The following is a 20,389-nucleotide window of genomic DNA, read 5'->3' on the forward strand; positions in this document are numbered from 1 at the left end:
GAAAAGCTGTGTAATGGAGATTTTTAGTTAATATTTAATCATTTGAGTGGTAGGTGGAAACTAGACTCTGAGAATGAGAGATGGCCATGTTAGAAGCTTTAGAATACAGTCAGAAGAGTCCTGAACAAGTAGTTTTTTTTTTTTTGTTTGTTTGTTTTTTTTTTTTTGCTGAGAGCAACACTGCAAATTGCTGAGTCTTTGATTCACACTGTCACCAGAAAAGATGAAAGCCAGAGCTGGAGCAAGGGCCTGTGGCTCAGCAAGGAAACTGGATTATTGTTGTTGTTATCATCATCATCATCATCATCATCATCATCATCATCAACTAAAGTTCTTATGAACAATACTTTGAGACTACCTTAAAGCACAAAAATAAATGATTATTCTTCCATTTTATATTTTATGGGGATTTGTCCATCAAGAGATCTTCATATGGAGTTAATATTGTTAATGAAAAATAATTGTAGGTCACTGTTTGAAATTACGATCTTCCTGTACTCTGAGCCCTGACTGAAAATCACCATGGTGTCAATCATGATAAAATTCTAAGTCACCAAAATGAATGCAAAACTAGGTGAATAACAGACCTGTTTAGATAGCTCAGAGAGGAAATGTGCCTAATCCTAAACCAGGTGACCTAGTTCAATTTCTAGGGCATACAAAGAAATGATTGTGTCTTCTGACCTCCACATGTATGTATACTACACAGAATAAAGTAAATGTAGTAAGTGCTTTTTAAAAAGAACCTAAGAAGCTAGGCAGCAGTGGTGCATGGTTTTAATCCTAGTACTTGGGAGGTAGAGGCAGGCGGATCTCTGTGAGTTCGAGGTTAGCCTTGTCTAGCAAGTTCAGGGACAGCTAGGCCTACACAGAGAAACCCTGTCTCAATAAACCAAAAAATAAAAAACAAAAAACTAAGCATCAAAATAAGGGTCAAAAATGCCAAATAAGACTTGCAGTTGGCATTAGTCATTATAAAAAAGCAGCCTATAGTGACCTAATGGCAACTAGTGTGTAATTTCTTTATTGATTTGTCTGCCTGTCTCCACCTTATAAGAAAAACAACTTTGAAATAACCAATCTAATTTTTGTTCTGTTTCTTTCTTCATTTTCTCACCAAAACACCAGCCTCTTCTGCTCACGAATGAAGCATCACCCAGCTCTGAAGTGGAAAATGAAGTAAAAGATATTTAAATATGTATAATGTTTAGTTTGTGAACACAAAGTACATATAAGTTCACCTTTGATGGATTATGAAGCACTTATTTTCTATGATTGGATTTGCTTTTTTCTTATTAGCTTTCTTGTTTGAATTCTAACAACTAACTAGACCTCTCTCTTAAGGATAGCAGTATCCTATGATAAGTGATTTCTTGAAATGTCTGCCAATTGTTGATTTGTATGTATGTATGCTATAGTAATGCCCACATAACAGTAATTAAATTGTGTGTTGTAGGATTTAATCACATGTTAAATCTGAAAAATCTAGGTGAATATAATAGTTTCCTTTGCAAATGCAGATCCTGTGCCTCTGAATGCAGATCTGTTACCACTAGACCTTCAAGGTGGGTTTATATAGTGACTCTTGATTACACAATACAGACATTTAAAACTCACCTAATAACCCTTCTTTCTGCTGGTGGGCATTTTTTGGTTACTGTATTATTACTGTGCAGCATCCGTAAGTTTAACATGGAAGGCAATGCTGCACAACACATTGCATATTTCTTTCTGGTTGGTATTCCTGGGTTGGAAAACTTTCACTGCTGGATTAGCATCCTCGTCTGTCTCCTATTTGTCCTGACCTTGCTGGGGAACAGCATAATCATTACTTCCATCAAGCTAGAGCCAAGTCTCCACCAGCCCATGTATTTCTTCCTTTGTATGCTGGCAATGAATGACATGTGTCTTACTTGCTCTGCGGCTCTGAAGATGCTTGGCATCTTCTGGCTTGATGCACATTGGATCGACTTTGATGTCTGTCTAACACAAATGTTTTTTATCCACACTCTCTGTATCATGGAGTCAGCCATCCTAGTGGCTATGGCTTTTGATCGCTTTGTGGCCATTTGCATCCCACTGAGATATGCATCAATCCTAACAACACCCATGGTGATTAAAACAGGCCTAGTTGGCTTAAGCCGAGCTATACTTATGATTATGCCATGTCCCCTTTTCATTAAAAGACTTCTGTACTATACCAAGTATGTTCTCAATCATGCCTATTGTGAGCACATGACTGTGGTGAAGGTGGCTAGTGCTAACACCGATGTGAACAGAATATATGGAATCTTAGTGGCCTTGTCAGTAGCGGTGTTTGACCTCATGCTCATAGCCACATCCTACATAAAAATTCTCCAGGCAGTGTTTCGGCTCTCTTCCCAGAGAGCTTGCTCTAAAGCCTTGGGCACCTGTGTGGCCCATGTCTGCACCATTCTTGCTTTCTACACACCTGCATTGTTCAGTTTCTTAACTCATCATTTTGGCAAGAATGTGCCTCCAAGTGCCCATATAATCTTTGCAATCCTGTACCTGTTAGTGTCCCCCACAGTAAATCCCTTGGTGTATGGTGTTAAGACCAAACAGATTCGTGACCGCGTGTTGGGTTTTTTCTGTTTAAGAAGATTTCTGAATACTAAAACATATTGATACAACTTTTGTTGGAAGAATGCATTTTTCACAGTAATAGTGCATTAGCCTTAGTTGCCACTCTGTCTTGAAAATACTATTTAATAGAAAATATTAAATATCATATTTCTGTATTTATTTTCAATATTTAATTTTAGGAAAACTGCTAATAAAATTATTCACCATTTCATTGAATATCTTCAAATTTCACAGTTCTGTTTTCTCTTTTTCTTTTTTCTTTTTGAGACAAGGACTTGCTATGTAAACAGGACTGGCCTTCAACTTGCAGAGATCCGTTTGCCTCTGTTTCTCTGGGATTCAAGGTGTGTGACACAAAGCCCAGCTATAGTTTTGGTTTAATATAAACACATTTATCCATCATCACCTATCTACTTGTGTATTTCTCTCTGTCTGTAACTAGAGATAAATTTATGTATATTTAGTGTCTTATTCCAAAGTAAAATAATTGTAAAAATGGTAGTTTTAATTCTAGTATATTAAGACTTGTAAACATCTTCAATAACTTTTCTCCATTTATCAGAGAAATGAGGTTACATGGCAAATTGCCATTCTAGAATGTGGGAAGAGGAAACAGAATCACAGTCAGTAAGAATTGATCTAAAATGGAATGCTTCCCTTATCAGCACATTCAGATGGTTCTCTGAGACATGGAAATTAATATAGCTCAAAGATTCAAATCTATGTGAAGAGAATGCAGGTGAAATATTGATTTCATTTTTCATTATTTAATATACATTGCACTATTCAAAGAACTAATGATATTGAGGTGATTGTAGATATCAATATGATGAGATAACAAATACCAATTAATATGATAGTTGAGACATTTCAGAAATTCTTAGAAGAAATAAAAACTGGCAAAATGGCAAACATAGGAATAACCCTGTCACTAGAGTGCATAAAGAAGAACAAGTTACGGACTTAATTTTTTAAATGAACCTAGTGTAAACATTAAAAGAAAAGGAACCAACATAAAAAGAGCTTTGCTTTAGTTCAAAGATTTTTTAAAGACAGGGTTTCTCTGTGTAGCCCTAGATGTCCTGGAACTTGCTTTGTAGACAAGGCTGGCCTCAACTTGACAAAGATCCACCTGCCTCTTTCTTCCAAGCACTGGGATTAAAGGAGTGAACCGTCACTATCATTCTTAGTTCAAACATCCTTGAATTAAGTGCCATCTAAGGTAGCAGATCTTCATAGCAGATTGCAAAATATTTGACAATAATAAAGAACATTTCTGAATCTGAAATGACCAAATAACAAATCCAAATTAAATAAATGCTGAACAAAAGGAGTTTCTGGTTATAACTGCCTATGTTATACTGAGTGATAAAGTTCTGAACACCCAGCATATGCAATCTGTATTGTGCATGCAGTCATACCATGTAATGCCAATGGAAGTTGCTTGAACCTCCTTGGCTAAGAATTGAGATCTTTGTATGTAATGGATTATATGAAAAGTTTTCTTCTTTTATATAAATGTCATGTTTTAACTACAGAAAACAGGAACTTTAGTAATTTCTTCATTATTCTTCAGAATGTAAGTAGTGTGTGTTTGAATGTATTATGCTAATTTTTAAAATAGTTTTTAAAAAAGATTTATTTTTATTTATGTGTGTGCATTTGTGTGTATGGATCTACACATTTGTGGGGCCTGTGGAAGCTAGAAGATAGCATCATATCACCTGGAGCTTGGGCTATAGTGCCTGTGAGCTTCTTGATATGGTTGCTGAACTATCTCTCCAGCCCTAAAGATTTTGATATTGAAAATAGTGTTTAAATAACTGACATGAGTTTCATAAGAAACTGTTCAATAATTTGGCATTGGAATTGAGACCAAACTTCTAGTAATCTCTGAAATGATCCTAAACATACTTTTGCAGTTTTGTACTGCATATTTACGAGAAGCAGAATTTTCTAAATTATTGATCATAAAATCAAAATATAGATCAATTATAAAAAGCACTAGAGATAATTTATATTTTGCAGTATCAGGTGTTCAGGTAAGTTTCAATATGCACATCTAAGCAAGTACATCTTCTTAATAGTATATAATAGTTCCTTAGTCTTTAATAACTAATAAATTTATATGAATCCAGAAAATGGTGTCAAAAATTCTTTATGATTTATGGCATTAATATTTGATTGGTAAGCTTCCTATATGTACCTACATGAAGGTAGATGAAAAAGTACTTGAGAGAAAAAGTTCAGCAAGTAGAAAAACCTTAAGAAGCAACACTCTAGTAGATAAATACAGCCATTGTACAGTCCTTGGGGATACACTCAGAACTCAGGTAAAGAACTTGGTGCAGATTTTATGGTAATATAAGAGTTCTTAACACAGACCTGTGACACAGCTTGATCCTCTGCATGAGCTGAGGCAGTAGAGTTGGTAAAAACCTTGTGCTGTAGTGTTGACAATGTCAGAAAGAAAATGATCAGGAATGGGACAGTGAAGACTGCCTTGCCCCGAGACTTCCAAGACTACTTCTCCAGCATTAGACATACAGATTAAACAGATCTTACTTCAGACTAAATACAGCTCCTAAGTCACTAGAGAAGAATAATTTAGATATTAAAGTGTGCATTATATGGAGGCCAAAATTAAAAGTAGCCTGTACAGTAAATTCAAGGTCACCCAAGTAGACTTTGACAAAGGAGTCAGAGTTCAGGTTTCTTCCACACAATGATGTTGACTGTATAGCAGAGGAAGAACAAGCATGTGGTTTGTGAAGTTGTGAAAGAATCCCTGCTGAAAAACGATGGGAAATTTGGGAGTATGTAATTCCACAGCCATTCATACATTGCAGAAGTGCCCACCACAATACAGCATGAGTGGTTAAATTCTCAAAAACTTGAGGATTTACTTATACCTTAGATGCAAATTTCCAGCTATAAGTTTTGTTCTATTTGATATTTGTGACTTTTATCCTAAGGTGAGGTTTAGGCTTTCCAAATGTCTGTGTGTAATTTCATCACATCTACTATTCATTAGAAACCTTACAAAGTTAGCATAAAATTAAATATTATTGGAATTTTATTATTTCTTAATTAAAATAGTCTTTATATATGAGAGAAGAATGAAAATGAGGCCATGACTGCTCCTAGGTATGGTTGAGTAGAAGGTTTTTATTGTAACATGTGAGGGAGAGGACAACTAGAGGCATCTGAAAGTGTCCAGACTGAACATGGCCTGCAGAATAGATCAGACTATAAAGGGGGAGGGAGGGAGAATAAAGGAGGCAGAGAAGAAAGAGGTAGATAAAAGAAGAACAAGAGGGCAAAGAGAACCAAGAGCAGAGCAAAGAGAATGTACGACTGAAATGGCTAGATTATATAGAGAAGAGAATCTGGAGGAAGGAAAGTGAGGCTCAGGGATTGGAGAAGGTTAGGGTGGGGGCTGGGATGAGAAATGCTGAGAAGAGCCCACTGTAACAGTGGCAGCCAGTGTCCACATTGATATGTTAATAGGCACCTGGGTTAGCCCTTTGTCCTGGGTTTCTTCAGGACCTAACAGCAATATAGGGATAAAATGCTGCCTAGTTTCCAATAGTCAGTTTACAGCTGTCAAGTGGATATGTAAAGAATTCAGTTTTCTTAACTATTCATTTTGTCAGCAAGACAGGTAGATTTTGTCTATGGACTTCCATCCTTTAAATTTCTGGTTTCAGTGGTACCAAGTACAAACACTGAAACAAGCATGAGAGAATTAATCCAAGACATTACTTATTGAGTACTTATTGAGTGCATGAGAAAAAATATGTGACACTAAGGACAATATTTTATTCACTTGAATATTTGTTCAAATCACAAAACTGCATGCACATCTTGATATAATATAGCTTGACAACACTATGGAAGACAATGACTCTAGAAGAATAAAGCAATAAATAAATAAGTATGTAAATATAGGACAGATGGTCTTCACTGCTCATAAAAACAGTCCTCAGGGCTAAAGAGATGGTTCAGTGATTAAGAGTAGCTTCTACTTTTGCAGAGGTCCTGGATCAAATCCCAACACCCACAGAGTGGCTCAAAACAGTCTGCAACTCCAGTTATAGGGGATCTATTGCCCTATTTTGATCTCTATGGGCCACCAGATACTATCATGGTACACAAACATACCTACAGAAAACACTCACATACATAAAATAAAATGAATACATCTTTAAAAAATTAAATTGAAATAATAAATCAAAAGGAAAGTCCAAGTTCAACTTCTACTACATTATGAATAACCTACATTTTTTATGGAGAACTCTGAAACCACACTACTTTTATCAATCATTTTGAATGTAAACATGGGTAGGCAATATCAAAAGCATAGAATAAACATACTATAACAAGTAAGTATAATACAGAACAAGGAAGACTTTATTTAGTTCACATATTAAATACTCCATTTACTACTAGTTGGCTGTATTCTTAAATCATAATCCTTGATCTGTCTGTTCTTGTCTTTTAGTTTTTTTAAATCATTTTTTATTTTAATTTTAAATAGCTTGTTTTACATGTCAATCCCAGTTCCCTTTCCCTCCCCTCCTCCCGCACTCCTCTTCCCCCCCCACCCTTCCACCCTATTGCCAAATCCTGCCACATAGGGGATATCTAGAGTCTGTCATTTTACTCTGGGTAGGGTCCAGGCACTCCCCTAAGAGTCCAGGCTGAGAGAACATCCCACTTTGTGCTATAGGCACACGAAGACTGTTTGTATACCAGGGATAGACACTGATCCACAGCTCAGGGCCCCATAGGTTGCCCAGGCCTTCTCGCTGACACTCACATTTGGGGGGGTCCAGATCAGTCCCCATGCTGGCCTCCTCACTGTAGGTCTGGGGTCTAAGAGCTCTCCCCTGTTCAGATCAGCTGTCTCTGCTGGTTTTGCCAGCCCATTCTTTGCCAATTTGCTCATCACTCCTCTCTCTCTGTCACTGGGTTCCTTGGGTTCAGTTCAGTGATTAATTATGTGTTTGCCTCTGCTTCCATCAGTCACAGGATGAAGGCTCCCGGATGGTTATAGACATCAAGTTCATTATCAGGAATGGGCATTCGAGGTGGTCTCTCCACTATTGCTTAGCTTGCCAATTGGTGTTATCCCTTTAGATCACTAGAGGTCGCTCTGGTGCCTGATCTGTATTCGATCCTATGATTCCTTCTTCCCCCTATTCTACCCCCACCCCTCAACTTCCTGTTCCCCCATGACCAACTCTCTTCCTCTTCACCCCCAATCTTCTTCCCAGGTCCCACTCCCCCCACCCCTCGCCTTGTTCCCCATCCATTCAGGGGATCTTGTCTCAATCCTCTTCTCTTGGGTACTATGCATATATGCATATCTTTTAGGTACTTTCCTGTTTCCCAGACTCTCTATCAGTGGAAGTGCAGACTGGCACTATCCTGATCCATGTCTAAAATCCATATATGAGTGAGTATATACCATGTTTGTCTTTTTGCGACTGGGTTACCTCACTCAGGATGGTTTCTTCCAGTGCTATCCATTTCCCTGTGAATTTCAAGATTCCATTGTTTTTTTCTGCTGAGTAATACTCCATTGTGTAAATGTACCACATTTTCTCTATCCACTCTTCAGTTGAGGGGCATCTAGGTTGCTTCCAGGTTCTGGCTATTACAAATAATGCTGCTATGAACATAGTGGAGCAGATGCCCTTGTTGTATGAACTTGCCTCATTTGGATATATGCCTAAGAGTGGAATTACTGGGTCTAGTGGTATATTAATTCCCATTTTCCTGAGGAATCTCCATACTGATTTCCAAAGAGGCTGTATGAGTTAACATTATCCCCAGATATTTGATGCTGTTTTGGCTATTATAAAGGGTTATGTTTCTCTGATTTCTTTCTCAGGCACTTCATCATCTGTATATAATAGGGCCACTGATTTTTTTGAGTTTACCTTGTATCCTGCCACATTGCTGAAGGTGTTTATCAGCTCTAGGAGGAAACTTGCAGAGTTTTTTGGGTCACTTATGTAAACTATCATATCATCTGCAAATAGTGAAAGTTTGACTTCTTCTTTTCCTATTTGTATCCCCTTTATCTCCTTTTGTTGTCTTATTGCTGTAGCTAGAACTTCAAGTACAATATTGGAGAGATATGGAGAGAGTGGAAAGCCTTGTCTTGTTCCTGATTTTAGAGGAATTGCTTTGAGTTTCTCTCCATTTAGTTTGATGTTAGCTGTTGGTTTACTGTATATTGCTTTTATTATATTCAGGTATGTTCCTGTTATCCTTGATCTCTCTAGGACCTTTATCATGAAGGGGTGCTGGATTTTGTCAAAGGCTTTTTCAGCATCTAGTGAGATGATCATGTGGTTTTTCTTTCACAGATTGTTAATATGGTGGATTACATTGATAGATTTTCTAATGTTGAACCATCCCTGCATTCCTGGAATAAAGCCTACTTGATCATGGTGGATGATTTTTCTGATGTGTTCTTGAATCCGGTTTGCAAGTATTTTATTGAGTATTTTTGCATCAATGTTCATGAGGGAAATTGGTCTATAGTTCTCTTTCTTAGTTGTATCTTTGTGTGGCTTGGGTATCAAGGTAATTGTAGCCTCGTAGAAAGAGTTTGGCAGCGAGCCTCCTGCTTATATTGTGTGGAATACTTTGAGGAGTATTGGAATTAGCTCTTCTTTGAATTTCTGGTAGAATTCTGCACTGAAGCCATCTGGGCCTGGGCTCTTTTTGTTTGGGAGACTTTTGTGACTGCTTCTATTTCATTAGGGGTTATAGGTCTGTTTAGATTGTTGATCTGTTCTTGATTTAGTTTTGGCAAGTGATATCTATCCAGGAAATTGTCCATTTCCTTTAAATTTTCAAATTTTGTGGAGTACAGATTTTCAAAGTATGCCCTGATGATTCTCTGAATTTCCTCAGAGTCCGTTGTTATGTCCCCTTTTTCATCCCTGATTTTGTTAATTAGCATGCTCTCCCTCCGTCTTTTGGTTAGTTTCGACAGAGGTTTATCTATTCTGTTGATTTTCTCAAAGAACCAACTCTTTGTTTCATTGATTCTTCTCAGTGTTTTTCTGGTTTCTACTTGATTGATTTCAATCCCTCAATTTGATTATTTCCTGGTGTCTGCTTCTCATGGGAGAGTTTGCTTCTTTTTGTTCTAGAACATTCAGCTGTGCTATTAATTTTCTAGTATGACTGTTCTCCAGTTTTTTCATGTGGGCACTTAGTGCTATAAACTTTCCTCTCAGCACTGCTTTCAAAGTGTCCCATAAGTTTGTGTATGTTGTGTCTTCATTCTCATTGAAATCGAGGAAGTCTTTAATTTCTTTTTTATTTGTTCCTTTACCCAGGGATGGTACAATTGTGCATTGTTCAATCTCCATGAGTTTGTAGGGTTTCTGCGATTTGTGTTATTGTTGAATTCTAATGTTAATGCATGGTGGTCTGATAAGATGCAGGGGGTTATTCCAATTTTTTTGTATCTGTGGAGATTTGCTATGTTTCCTATTATGTGGTCAATTTTAGAGAAGGTTCCATGTGGTGCCGAGAAGAAGGTATATCCCTTTGTATTTGGGTGGAATGTTCTATAGATGTCTGTTAAACCCAGTTGGGTCATACCTTCTATTAGTTCTTTTGTTTCTTTGTTAAGTTTCTGTCTGGAGGTCCTGTCTAGCAGTGAGATCGGAGTGTTGAAGTCTCCTACTATTAGTGTGTGAGATTTTATGTGCATTTTGAGCTTTAGTAGTGTTTCTTTCACGAATGTAGGTGCCTTTGTATTTGGGGAATAGATGTTTAAAATTGAGACTTCGTATTGATGTATTTTTCCTTTGATGAATATGAAGTGTCCTTCTTCATCTCTTTTGTTTGATTTTAATTTGAAGTCTAATTTGTTAGATATTAGGATTGCTACACCCACTTGTTTCTTGGGACCGTTTGATTGGAAGATCTTTTCCCAACCCTTTACTCTGAGATAAAGTCTGTCTTTGATGTTGAGATGTGTTTCTTGTATGCAGCAGAAGGAAGGGTTCAGTCTTCATATCCATTCTGCTAGTCTGTGTCTTTTTATAGGCAAGTTGAGGCCGTTGACATTGAGGGATATTAATGACCATTGATTGGTGATCCTTGTTTGTGCTTAATTTATTGTTAGTGAAGTTATTTTGTGTAGTTTCTCCTCCCTTTTTCTTTTGGTGTTTTGTAAAGTGGGATTATATATTGCCTGTGTCTTTGTGAATGTAGTTATCTTCCTTGGATCTAAGTTTTCCTTCTAGCACTTTCTGTAGAGCTGGATTCATGGATACGTATTGTTTAAATCTGGCTTTGTCATGGAATATTTTGTTTTCTCCATCTATGGTAATTGAGGGCTTTGCTGGATATAGTAGTCTGGGCTGGCATCCTTGTTCCCTTAGCGTTTGTAGGACATCTGTCCAGGATCTTCTGGCTTTCATCGTTTCCATTGAGAAATCACGTGTAATTCGGATAGGTCTGCCTTTGTATGTTACTTGGCCTTTTTCTTTAGCTGCTCTTAAAATTTTCTCTTTGCTCTGTAGGTTTGATGTTTTGAATATTATATGGCGAGGTGACTACTTTTTCTGGTCAAGCCTATTTGGTGTTCTGTAAGATTCTTGTACTTTCATAGGCATATCTTTCTTTAGGTTAGGGAAGTTTTCTTCTATGATTTTGTTGAATATGTTTTCTGTACCTTTAAATTGAATTTCTTCACCTTCTTCTATACCTATTATTCTCAGGTTTGGCTTCTTCACGGTGTCCCATATTTCCTGGATATTTTGTGTTAAGCATTTGTTGGTTTTGAGATTTTCTTTGGTTGACGACTCTATATCCTCTAATGAGTCTTCAACACCTGAGATTCTCTCTTCTATCTCTTGTATTCTATTGGTGATACTTGCATCTGTAGTTCCTGATCGTTTACCCAGCTTTTCTATTTCCAGCATCCCTTCATTCTTTGTTTTCTTTATCGTTTCTATTTCAGCTTTCAATCCTTCAACTGTTTGAGTTGTTTCCTTAATTTTTTTGGTTGTTCTCTCTTGGTGCTCTTTAGATTCTTTGAGATATTTGTTTATTTCTTGAATTTTTCCCCCATTTCATGGATTTTTTTGTTTGTTTTCTTCTATTTCTTTAAGGGATTTCCTCGTTTCTTCTTTGAGGGTCTCCATAATCTTCATGAAATAATTTTTAAGGTCTGTCTCCTCTTCTTCATCTATGTAGTGCTTTTCAGGTCTTGCTGGTGTTGGATCCCTGGATTTTGGTGGGGTCATGTTGGTGTTTCTATTGCTGAGTGATCTCTTATTCTGTCTTCTTCCCATCTCTTCTTTCAGTGGGTGCTGGTGGGGTCTTTCAGTCTCCACTGGTCTCCTTCCTTCCTGCAGCTGAAGCTGGGGATGCTGACACGGAGTTTGGGTCCTGGTAGGGCTGATGTCTTTCCTGAAGCTGGTCTCACTGGGGTTGGGGTCTTGGAATTGTTGACTTCTTTGCTGTGTTGGCAGGTCTCCTGAAGCTGGACTCGCTGGGGTTTGGGTCTTTGAAGGGCTGATGTCTTTCCTGAAGCTGAACTCGCTGGGGTTTGGGTCTTGGAAGGGCTGATGTCTTTCCTGTGTGGGCGGGTCTTCTGAAGCTGGACTCGCTGGGGTTGGGGTCTTGGAGGGGCTGATGTCTTTCCTGTGTGGGCAGGTCTTCTGGATGCCGGGAGCGGCCCAGAAGATCAAACGGGATGGGTGATGGGCGGGCAGTCCCTGCAGGAGACCCAATCTCACCTGAAGCTGGACTCCCTGGGGTTGGGGTCTTGGAGGGGCTGATGTCTTTCCTGTGTGGGCGGGTCTTCTGGATGCTGGGAGAGGCCCAGAAGATCAAGGGGGGATGGGTGATGGGTGGGCGGTTCCCCCCGGAGACCCAATCTCACCTGAAGCTGGACTCACTGGGGTTGGGGTCTTGGAGGGGCTGATGTCTTTTACTTTTAAGCCAGGTATTTAGAGTAGTTCCAAGACCCATTATTCTATCATGTGCAAAAATATTTGCAGCAACCCACTTTAAAAAAATAATAATCTAGAAAACATTTACACATACCTCCTCATTTATGCAAGTGAGATAATTACTCAAGATACTAGATCTATAGAAATATGAAACAATGAAGAAATCACAAACATAAACATTGAAATATCTGAATTTGAGGACCTCCTATTTTATCTGTTAACTGTTGGTATAACATTTCCTATCATTTTTTATTCTATTTCTAAATCTTTTTTGCACAAAAATAGCATATTAACTGTTGATCACATTTACTCACTTTGTGCTTGATCCAAATTTTCCTACTGGGGTAGAGGTTTATATTAACAATTTTGTTATATGTGTATCTGTCATAAACCTTACCAGATGCCATCCTAAATAAAGAAAGTACAAGTAAATATTAGGGCATATGTTAAAATTTTCATTGTCAAATTAGTACTTAATTCTCAAGGATACAAATAATGAGCTACATTTAAACATCCTAATAGTGATGCTGAGTGTGATTAAAAGTTATAAAACAATTTATTATCTTCAGTTATAATGTAATTTAAATATATTCAAATGTAATTCACACATAGTGGCACCAATGTCACTTTATACTTTGAAGTAGAATTTAAAATGTTAGCAGGTAAAATTACTTTTTGAAAAGTGTTTATTATTAAGAGTTTAATTTATACAAATACAACTGTCTTTTATAGTAAATTAATTTTAAACATGATTAGCTTCATGTTTCATTACAATCAGAACAGAAAGAGACAGATATAATAAGCAGTCAAAGTTTTTTCAAGTTGTGAGAGCCAAGTTAAACTAAAACTTAGTACCTGTTCACAAGGAACTTTATTAAATACTCATCATGAAAAATGTTTAGCGTTGTCAAGATAGCTCAGTTGGTTAAATACTTGATGCTCAAATGTGAATTCAGTCTCTAAACCTAAGTAAAAAGCTGGGTATGATGGCACATACTTTAGTTCAAGGGCTGGAAGGGTAGATGAAGGCTAGTGGAACCCTTGGGTTCTCTTCCCTTCCAGAGCAGTCTAATTGTGAACTCCAGACCATCAGAGGCCACTCTTAAACAAACAAACAAATGAAATACAAAACAATAACAACAAAATGCCAAGGTAGCAAGGTGGACTCTATATAGCTTTCACATACACACACACACATACACACACACACACACACACACACAGAGAAAGAGAGAAAGGGAGAGAGAGAGAGAGAGAGAGAGAGAGAGAGAGAGAGAGAGAGAGAGAAAAATGAAAGAGTTTTGAGTGAGATTTTCTATTTGAAGCCAAAGTAAGTAAATGAAAAATCAAGAGGGATAATTACAATAGAAAATTTTGGACACTTGGACTCAAATCTGTTTGGTCTTCACCCCATAAAAAGTAGGATTAAGCAAAGGTGGTACAAGTAGGTAAAGGTTAGACAGGAGAATGTGAATGTGGAAGCCAAATCTATGTGTAAAAAAGGAGAAGAAGGCCAGGAAATAAAACTCCAAGAACACACGAATGTGGGAAATGCAAGTGTTAAAAGCTTTGAGTCTTGCTTCCTTTTGAGGCAGCTTGAAGACAGTTATAAATATTCTAATGTAGGAGAGTGGGATAAAAACTATGTCCAGTCCAAGAATACTGAAAGACACAAAGAGCACGTTGTTAACAGGAACGTCTTCTGTTGCCATCTTTAGGATGGCTATGTGCTCACAGTATGAGTGTAATACAACAGTGGTCCAGTAGAATTTCAGCCTGTATCTGATGAGAATGAGTCACAGAGCTACACAGAGGGAGCCTCTGAATGTAACTCCTACTACTATCTGTGTGAGGAGTCTCTGGGTAAAAGTTGATGCATGTCTTAGAGGATCACAGATTGCCATATATTTGTCAATTGCCATTGGCAAATAAAATACCCGACTCAATACACTGGAATATGTGAATCAGACACATCTGTAAAAGGCATCAAAGCATATGCTTGGAAGGTGAAACCAGAATATTCCTAGCATTTTGGGTAAGATGCAAGTACTGAGAGCAATATTTGTTGGTCCAAGCATTGCTAGGCAGAGGAACATGGGTTCATGGAGGCTTTACTCAACTTTGATGACAACTAGGAGCAGAAAATTCCAAAAAGAGCAATGATGTATATGACAAAGAAAGGAATCCCAATCCAGAACTGCATAACTCAAAGCCAGGAATCCCAGTCAGAGTCAGCACTGAAGGCCTGAAGATGGAGCTATTGAGATGGGGCATGCTGCCTTCGAGGCTGCAGGCCTATGGCTTCTCAATTAGACTGGCAGCATCTACTGGGGAAACTTCTTCTGTTTTCAGTTCTCACCTAGATTCACACATTAGAGACTTTTACTGATGAGACCCCTTTATGTACATCCAAGAATGTCTACATATCTTTTATGGGTGTGAATAATTTATTTCAGAGTTCAGTTTTCCACCCATCTCGCTCACTTGCTTCTCTTTCCATGTCTATCACACCAGAAACATACATAACAGACACACAAACACTCCAAATAAAAGCTTATTAAATATGTTCTAGAAAGAAGACATTTCTGAATAATTATGAAAAATATTCAATTGAAAGTAAAGTTCAGTTTTCTATAATAATTAAATATCTTCTTTGATATTTAAATAGTGTCATCTTTGTTATGTCCAAGCCAAGAAACACTTATATATTTAATAAAGATGCCATAAAAGGGCAATGATGTATTTGTTTTTTGTTTCAGCAAGTGCTAAATAATACATGATAAAGAAAATTACTTTATTTTAATGCTTCATGACATGGATATTCACTTGTTTCACCTTGTCCCTCTCTTAAAGTTCTTTTTACCCCTACCCTAGTCCTTTCTACTTCAGTGTAGAAATATGCTGAATGAGACATGCTTATATGATTAAAAATATCTATTTTAATAGGTTTCCTATTAATGTGATTATTATTTTGTAGCCTGTAATCTAATGTCCTTTGTTTCAATATAGTGAGATAAATTTTCTTCAAATTCTAATCTAGCTCAACTTGGAAAACCACATAGGGTAACATTTTCTTGGGTAAAATGATGTCTGCATGGAGGAAAGGGAAGGGAGAAATGTTGTAATTAAACTTAATCTCAAAATAAAAAAGCTACTGTATAAAGATGATATTAATATTACCAGTGTCATGACTTCCATCACTCTTATATACTTCTAGTTTTTGGATTGATTTATTTTTCTAATTCTATATGATATTCAAAAACATATACTTACACTTTTTTGTATTTCTTTTGTATTTTACCCATCATAATGCTTTTTGTTTAATTTGCAGGTCAAACATCTTCTCTTTGAAAAATCAGAGTTTTTCATCTTTCTTTTTTTCTTATTGAGGGAGTATTTAATGATTGTAATCTTTTAGAAACTACTAAGTCAACTAGAGTACACTTTTCCATCAATTAGTTAAGTTTCAAACTAATAGACTTTCTATGCAGCTGTGCTGTATTGCCAGCTGTGCACATGTAGGGAGGGCTGAAGAATTAGAAAAAGGAAACAATGAAGCTCAAATTGGCTAAAAATCTTAGTCTCTTGATGTGTAAGCTTCAAGGTTTTTATTCTGATTTCCTGCTGCTGTGATGACCAAATGTAACTTACATACCTGTGTCTGTGAAAACATAGGAGAAATATCTACTAGATCAAGAGAAAAATCAGCATTTCTTTTTGGATCCTAGAGTAGTAGAAATATCCTGATAAACCACATCTGACTTCACTCTTGCCAAGACAATAGAGTATTTTGTACAGTATTAAAGAGTTTGATCAAGAGTATCATATTATAAAACAGTCACTATGTCACACATCAGAAAATAAAATTTATTAACCATATCTTCAATTGTTTCTCATTCATCAGTCTCTGACAATAACCAATCTACCATCTTCCAAATATAAATGGTACTACAGAACAGTTGTTTTTCTTTTCCTAATTATTCCCTTAGCATAACAGGATCTCTTTCATTGATGCTTTCACCAATATGAAGATCTTCAGTTCTTTTAGAGTTGAGTGATGTTCCACATGAAGTAGATCACAATTTTCATTATCCATGAAAATGCTAATATACAATAGTTCCTAGACCATGCTACTGTGAAGAGTTGTCCAATAAGCAACTATGTACAGGTATCATTTTTAGACTTAGTACTTGTTTTCTTTAAGATATAAATCTATGGTATTGGGAGTTAACTCATTCAGTAAAGCGATATTCTTGCAAGCATGAAAACCTGAGTTTGATCCCACATAAATAAAATTATGGGATAGTGCTATGCTTTTATAATCCCACAGTTGAGTAGGTGTAGACAAACAGATAGCCAGGGATTTCTTGGTGACCTACTTTATGATTTCTGTTCCAATGATAGTCTCTCTCTCTCTCTCTCTCTCTCTCTCTCTCTCTCTCTCTCTCACACACACAATATATATATATATATACACACACATATATAAATGTGTGTACATGCATATACAATATCATATGAATAGAAATCAGAAGACAATTTTGGAGAATCAGTTCTCTCATTACATCATGTGTGTCCAAGTGTCAGCTTATCATGTATGATAGAAAGTACCTTTATCTACTGAGCTGCTTGTTGGTTCATTAGAAGAGTTTTCAATTATCCCATCACATCAGTCATTTAAGCATTTCTCCATGGAGCTTCATTTGTATGCTGTTGTCTGAAAATTATTTGTAGCTACTTTTATAAATCATAGATTTTTTCCTGTTATATTTTTGTGGATGTTTACAAATATTCTATGTCTAAGAAGTTTATAACATATTTTCAAATCACAACTGGAAGAATACAACACATTTACTAAAAAAAACTATCTTCAATAGCCATGATAAAGAGGATGGCAGAAAAACCACAGGCCTCAACCCTGCAAAAAGAACCACAGGCAACCACAGGATTATTGAAAGCAGGATAAGTCGTCTTTCCCAGAAAATAGTACACCAATTTGTTATTCATTACTAGACGGTCAGCCTTGAAAACATGCATGCAAGTAGTATTATATAGATTGAGTAGGTTATATTTCAGGATATATAATGTATATATTAACAAAAAGGGGCCATGAACTTGAAAGAGAACATGAAGAGGTCTGAGAGGGAAGGAAAAATAATGCAATTATATTATAATCTCAAAAACAAGAATTAATACAATACGAAGGATATCCATAAAAGAAATGTGTGAATATCCATTAAATCTATCCAGATTTTCTTGTGAGATAAGCTTTCAAAAATATCAAGGTTTGATATTTTGTAGGAGATTGATGGTTCCTCCCTGGTGCCTTGTCTAATTTTTGTATTCCAACCTTTATTACTGTAAATAAAGCCAAAACTACCATAGTAATTAAAATGGTCTAAATAATTTGCTTATTAGATGTGCATTTTATGCCAGGAAATGATGGCTAATCTTCACTGTCAATTTGACTAGGTAAGAATAACCCTAAAAGACACTGTTCTGTGCATTTCTTTTAGAGCATCCTCGGTGAGGTTCACCTGAGATGAGAAGACTCACAGTAGATGTGGCAGTAACAGCCCACGAGTTAAGGTCCTTGACTATAAAGTCTGTTGAGTGTATTCCTTTTCTTTGTTTTCTGAACTACCCACATCCAAGTAATTTTTTGCATCCAGGCACCCCATGTGTACTGTACCCTGAACCTGTGAGTCAAAGTGAGTCCCTCCATCTTAAGTTGCTTCATGTTATATTTTGGCCACAAGAAGAAAAGTGATTAATCTATTCTACCTCTGAATCACCGTGCAATAATTTTATTTCAAACATATCTGAGCAATTAATCATGAAGACTCAGTGTTATAAATAAGTTAAAAAATACAATTTGAGTAATTTGACTTCAGATAGGTTTATTAATAACTGTAAATATTATTTAATATACCATTAGTTTCACATATAATATTATGATATATTAAGTTCTATAGTGAGAAGTGTTTTTTTAATACTAGACTCTAAATTTCAATATGAAGAACTTTTTTCTTTTTGTTTATAGTATTATTTTATTAAGTTGGGCTTAGTATTTAAATGTCAAGTAATGCTTTTGAGTTTAAAACACATTTTTATTACTTATTTAATACAGGCTCAAGCATATTTGCCTGTGATATCTAGTTGTAGGGTACCAGTGAATCATCCACATATTATTGAATAATACACTCTAATTGTTTATTGATATGTGAAAGGCAGGAACTTAGGTTAGGTATATGAATGTAAATCTTCTGTGATCTCGAGCTACAGCCAATTTATAAACACTGCATGGATGCTGGGAACTGAAACTGAGTCTTGTAGAATAATAGTAAGCACTCCTAACTGTTGAGCCATCTCTCCAATCACTGTATATAGCTTATTACAGGTTAGACAAGCACTTGTTACATATCCCAGTTTGGTCCTAAAGTTGTGATCCTCCTGCTCTTTCCCTTAAGTGTTGGGATTCTGATATGATACACAATTCTTAGTTATGTAGGATATCAACTGAATGATACTAACGATATTAGAATATACTGTCTAGATTTCCTTTCAAGGAAAGACTTCCTGCACAGTCATGACAGTGGGATCAGCATCTAATCTCTATCCCTCCATCCATAGTAGATGTCACTGTGCTGTAGAGAGCCATTATGTTCAATATTATGACCTCCTGGTGCAAAAAGATCTCATCTGCTGACTATTTGAGAAGTTTTAAAGGCCTGGCCATTCAACCTATATCTCAGTAGTATTTCTTCTTGTTAATTCTACACATTTTTATTTTACTAGATATTTTTCCTATAATAAACATTTTTCTATGAACTGTGCAAACAGCATCTTTTTTTAATAACCCAACCTGTAGCAAGAAAATACTAAAATGAATAAATGGCCATCAGTGAATTGGTGAAAGTGTATGCTTTGTTGATTAACAATAACACAAACATCTGAATAGGGCACTATTACCTGAGGAATGTTACTTTAACAAAACCATTTCCTTGTTCTTTAATTTACACATAATACCTATTTTAGGTGTGAGACTGAGATCTATTAACACAGTAGAATATATAATTTTCCCAAAACATGGTTGCAGTCCACATTCCTAACCAGTGTGTTTAGGTTTCCACATCTTAATAGAGTTATATTACCATTTTGTCAACGGACTCAAGTCAAAGTTAGAATATAAACAAAAGTACTAGAGATTGTTAATAATAGTTCTATAATCCGAAGGTTCAGAGTACACACAAAGGAGGGAGCAAGGGAGGAGACAGACTGATAGAGAGAAAGGGAAAGACAGCAAAGGAGGGGCAACACATTACCTAAATTACAGTTGATCCCTGAGGAGATGCTTCTGAAATAAATGCTCCTACTAGCCAGGCTTTTGTGCAGTGTCTGAAAAGCATGTGTGATGATCAAATTCTTCACAAAGCTAAATATTGGAATCTCCTGACAATGGTGTTAATGAATAAACAAGGTCAAAATCTCCGGTAAGTGAGGGTATGGAACGAATTTTCTCTTTGAGGGCTTACAGGTATCAGGGCAGGGCAAAATGGGAAACAGCTTATCTTACCTTTCAGTAAGAAAAAACAGAAGTATTGTTAGCTAAGACTTATGGGTGGTAGTCATGGGTCCTAAAGTCTCTCCTGTGTGCCTGCAGCCTACCTTATATAGGGGTTACCATTGTCAATGTATATATAAAAAAGAAGATATCAAGTTAGGGCAGGGAGTTTGGATTGGGGTATAGGAAAAATTTCTAATGGTAATGAGGAATGTATAAT

The 20,389-nt window shown here is 36.5% G+C and overlaps 1 protein-coding gene and 1 pseudogene across 1 annotated transcript; one reads left to right on the forward strand and one right to left on the reverse strand.

Moving 5' to 3' along the window:
* Positions 1–1,692: 1,692 nt before the first annotated feature.
* On the forward strand, positions 1,693–7,059 carry LOC101833161 (putative olfactory receptor 52P1). Its single transcript, XM_005074152.2, has 2 exons — positions 1,693–2,600; positions 7,014–7,059. Exons 1-2 carry the CDS (start codon positions 1,693–1,695, stop codon positions 7,057–7,059), a joined length of 954 nt encoding a protein of 317 aa, XP_005074209.2.
* A 6,892-nt stretch (positions 7,060–13,951) lies between these two features.
* On the reverse strand, positions 13,952–14,879 carry LOC101832897 (annotated as a pseudogene).
* Positions 14,880–20,389: the final 5,510 nt, after the last annotated feature.

Source organism: Mesocricetus auratus, unplaced genomic scaffold, assembly GCF_017639785.1.
Source record: "Mesocricetus auratus isolate SY011 unplaced genomic scaffold, BCM_Maur_2.0 Super-Scaffold_4256, whole genome shotgun sequence".
NCBI lineage: Eukaryota > Metazoa > Chordata > Mammalia > Rodentia > Cricetidae > Mesocricetus > Mesocricetus auratus.

Bases quoted from the DNA above. Each gene is read 5' to 3' on its own strand.
- LOC101833161 (XM_005074152.2), top strand. From the start codon at position 1,693: ATGGAAGGCAATGCTGCACAACACATTGCATATTTCTTTCTGGTTGGT. The intron at 2,601-7,013 runs GTTGGGTTTTTT...ATACAGAACAAG, and splicing joins AAACAGATTCGTGACCGCGT to GAAGACTTTATTTAGTTCAC.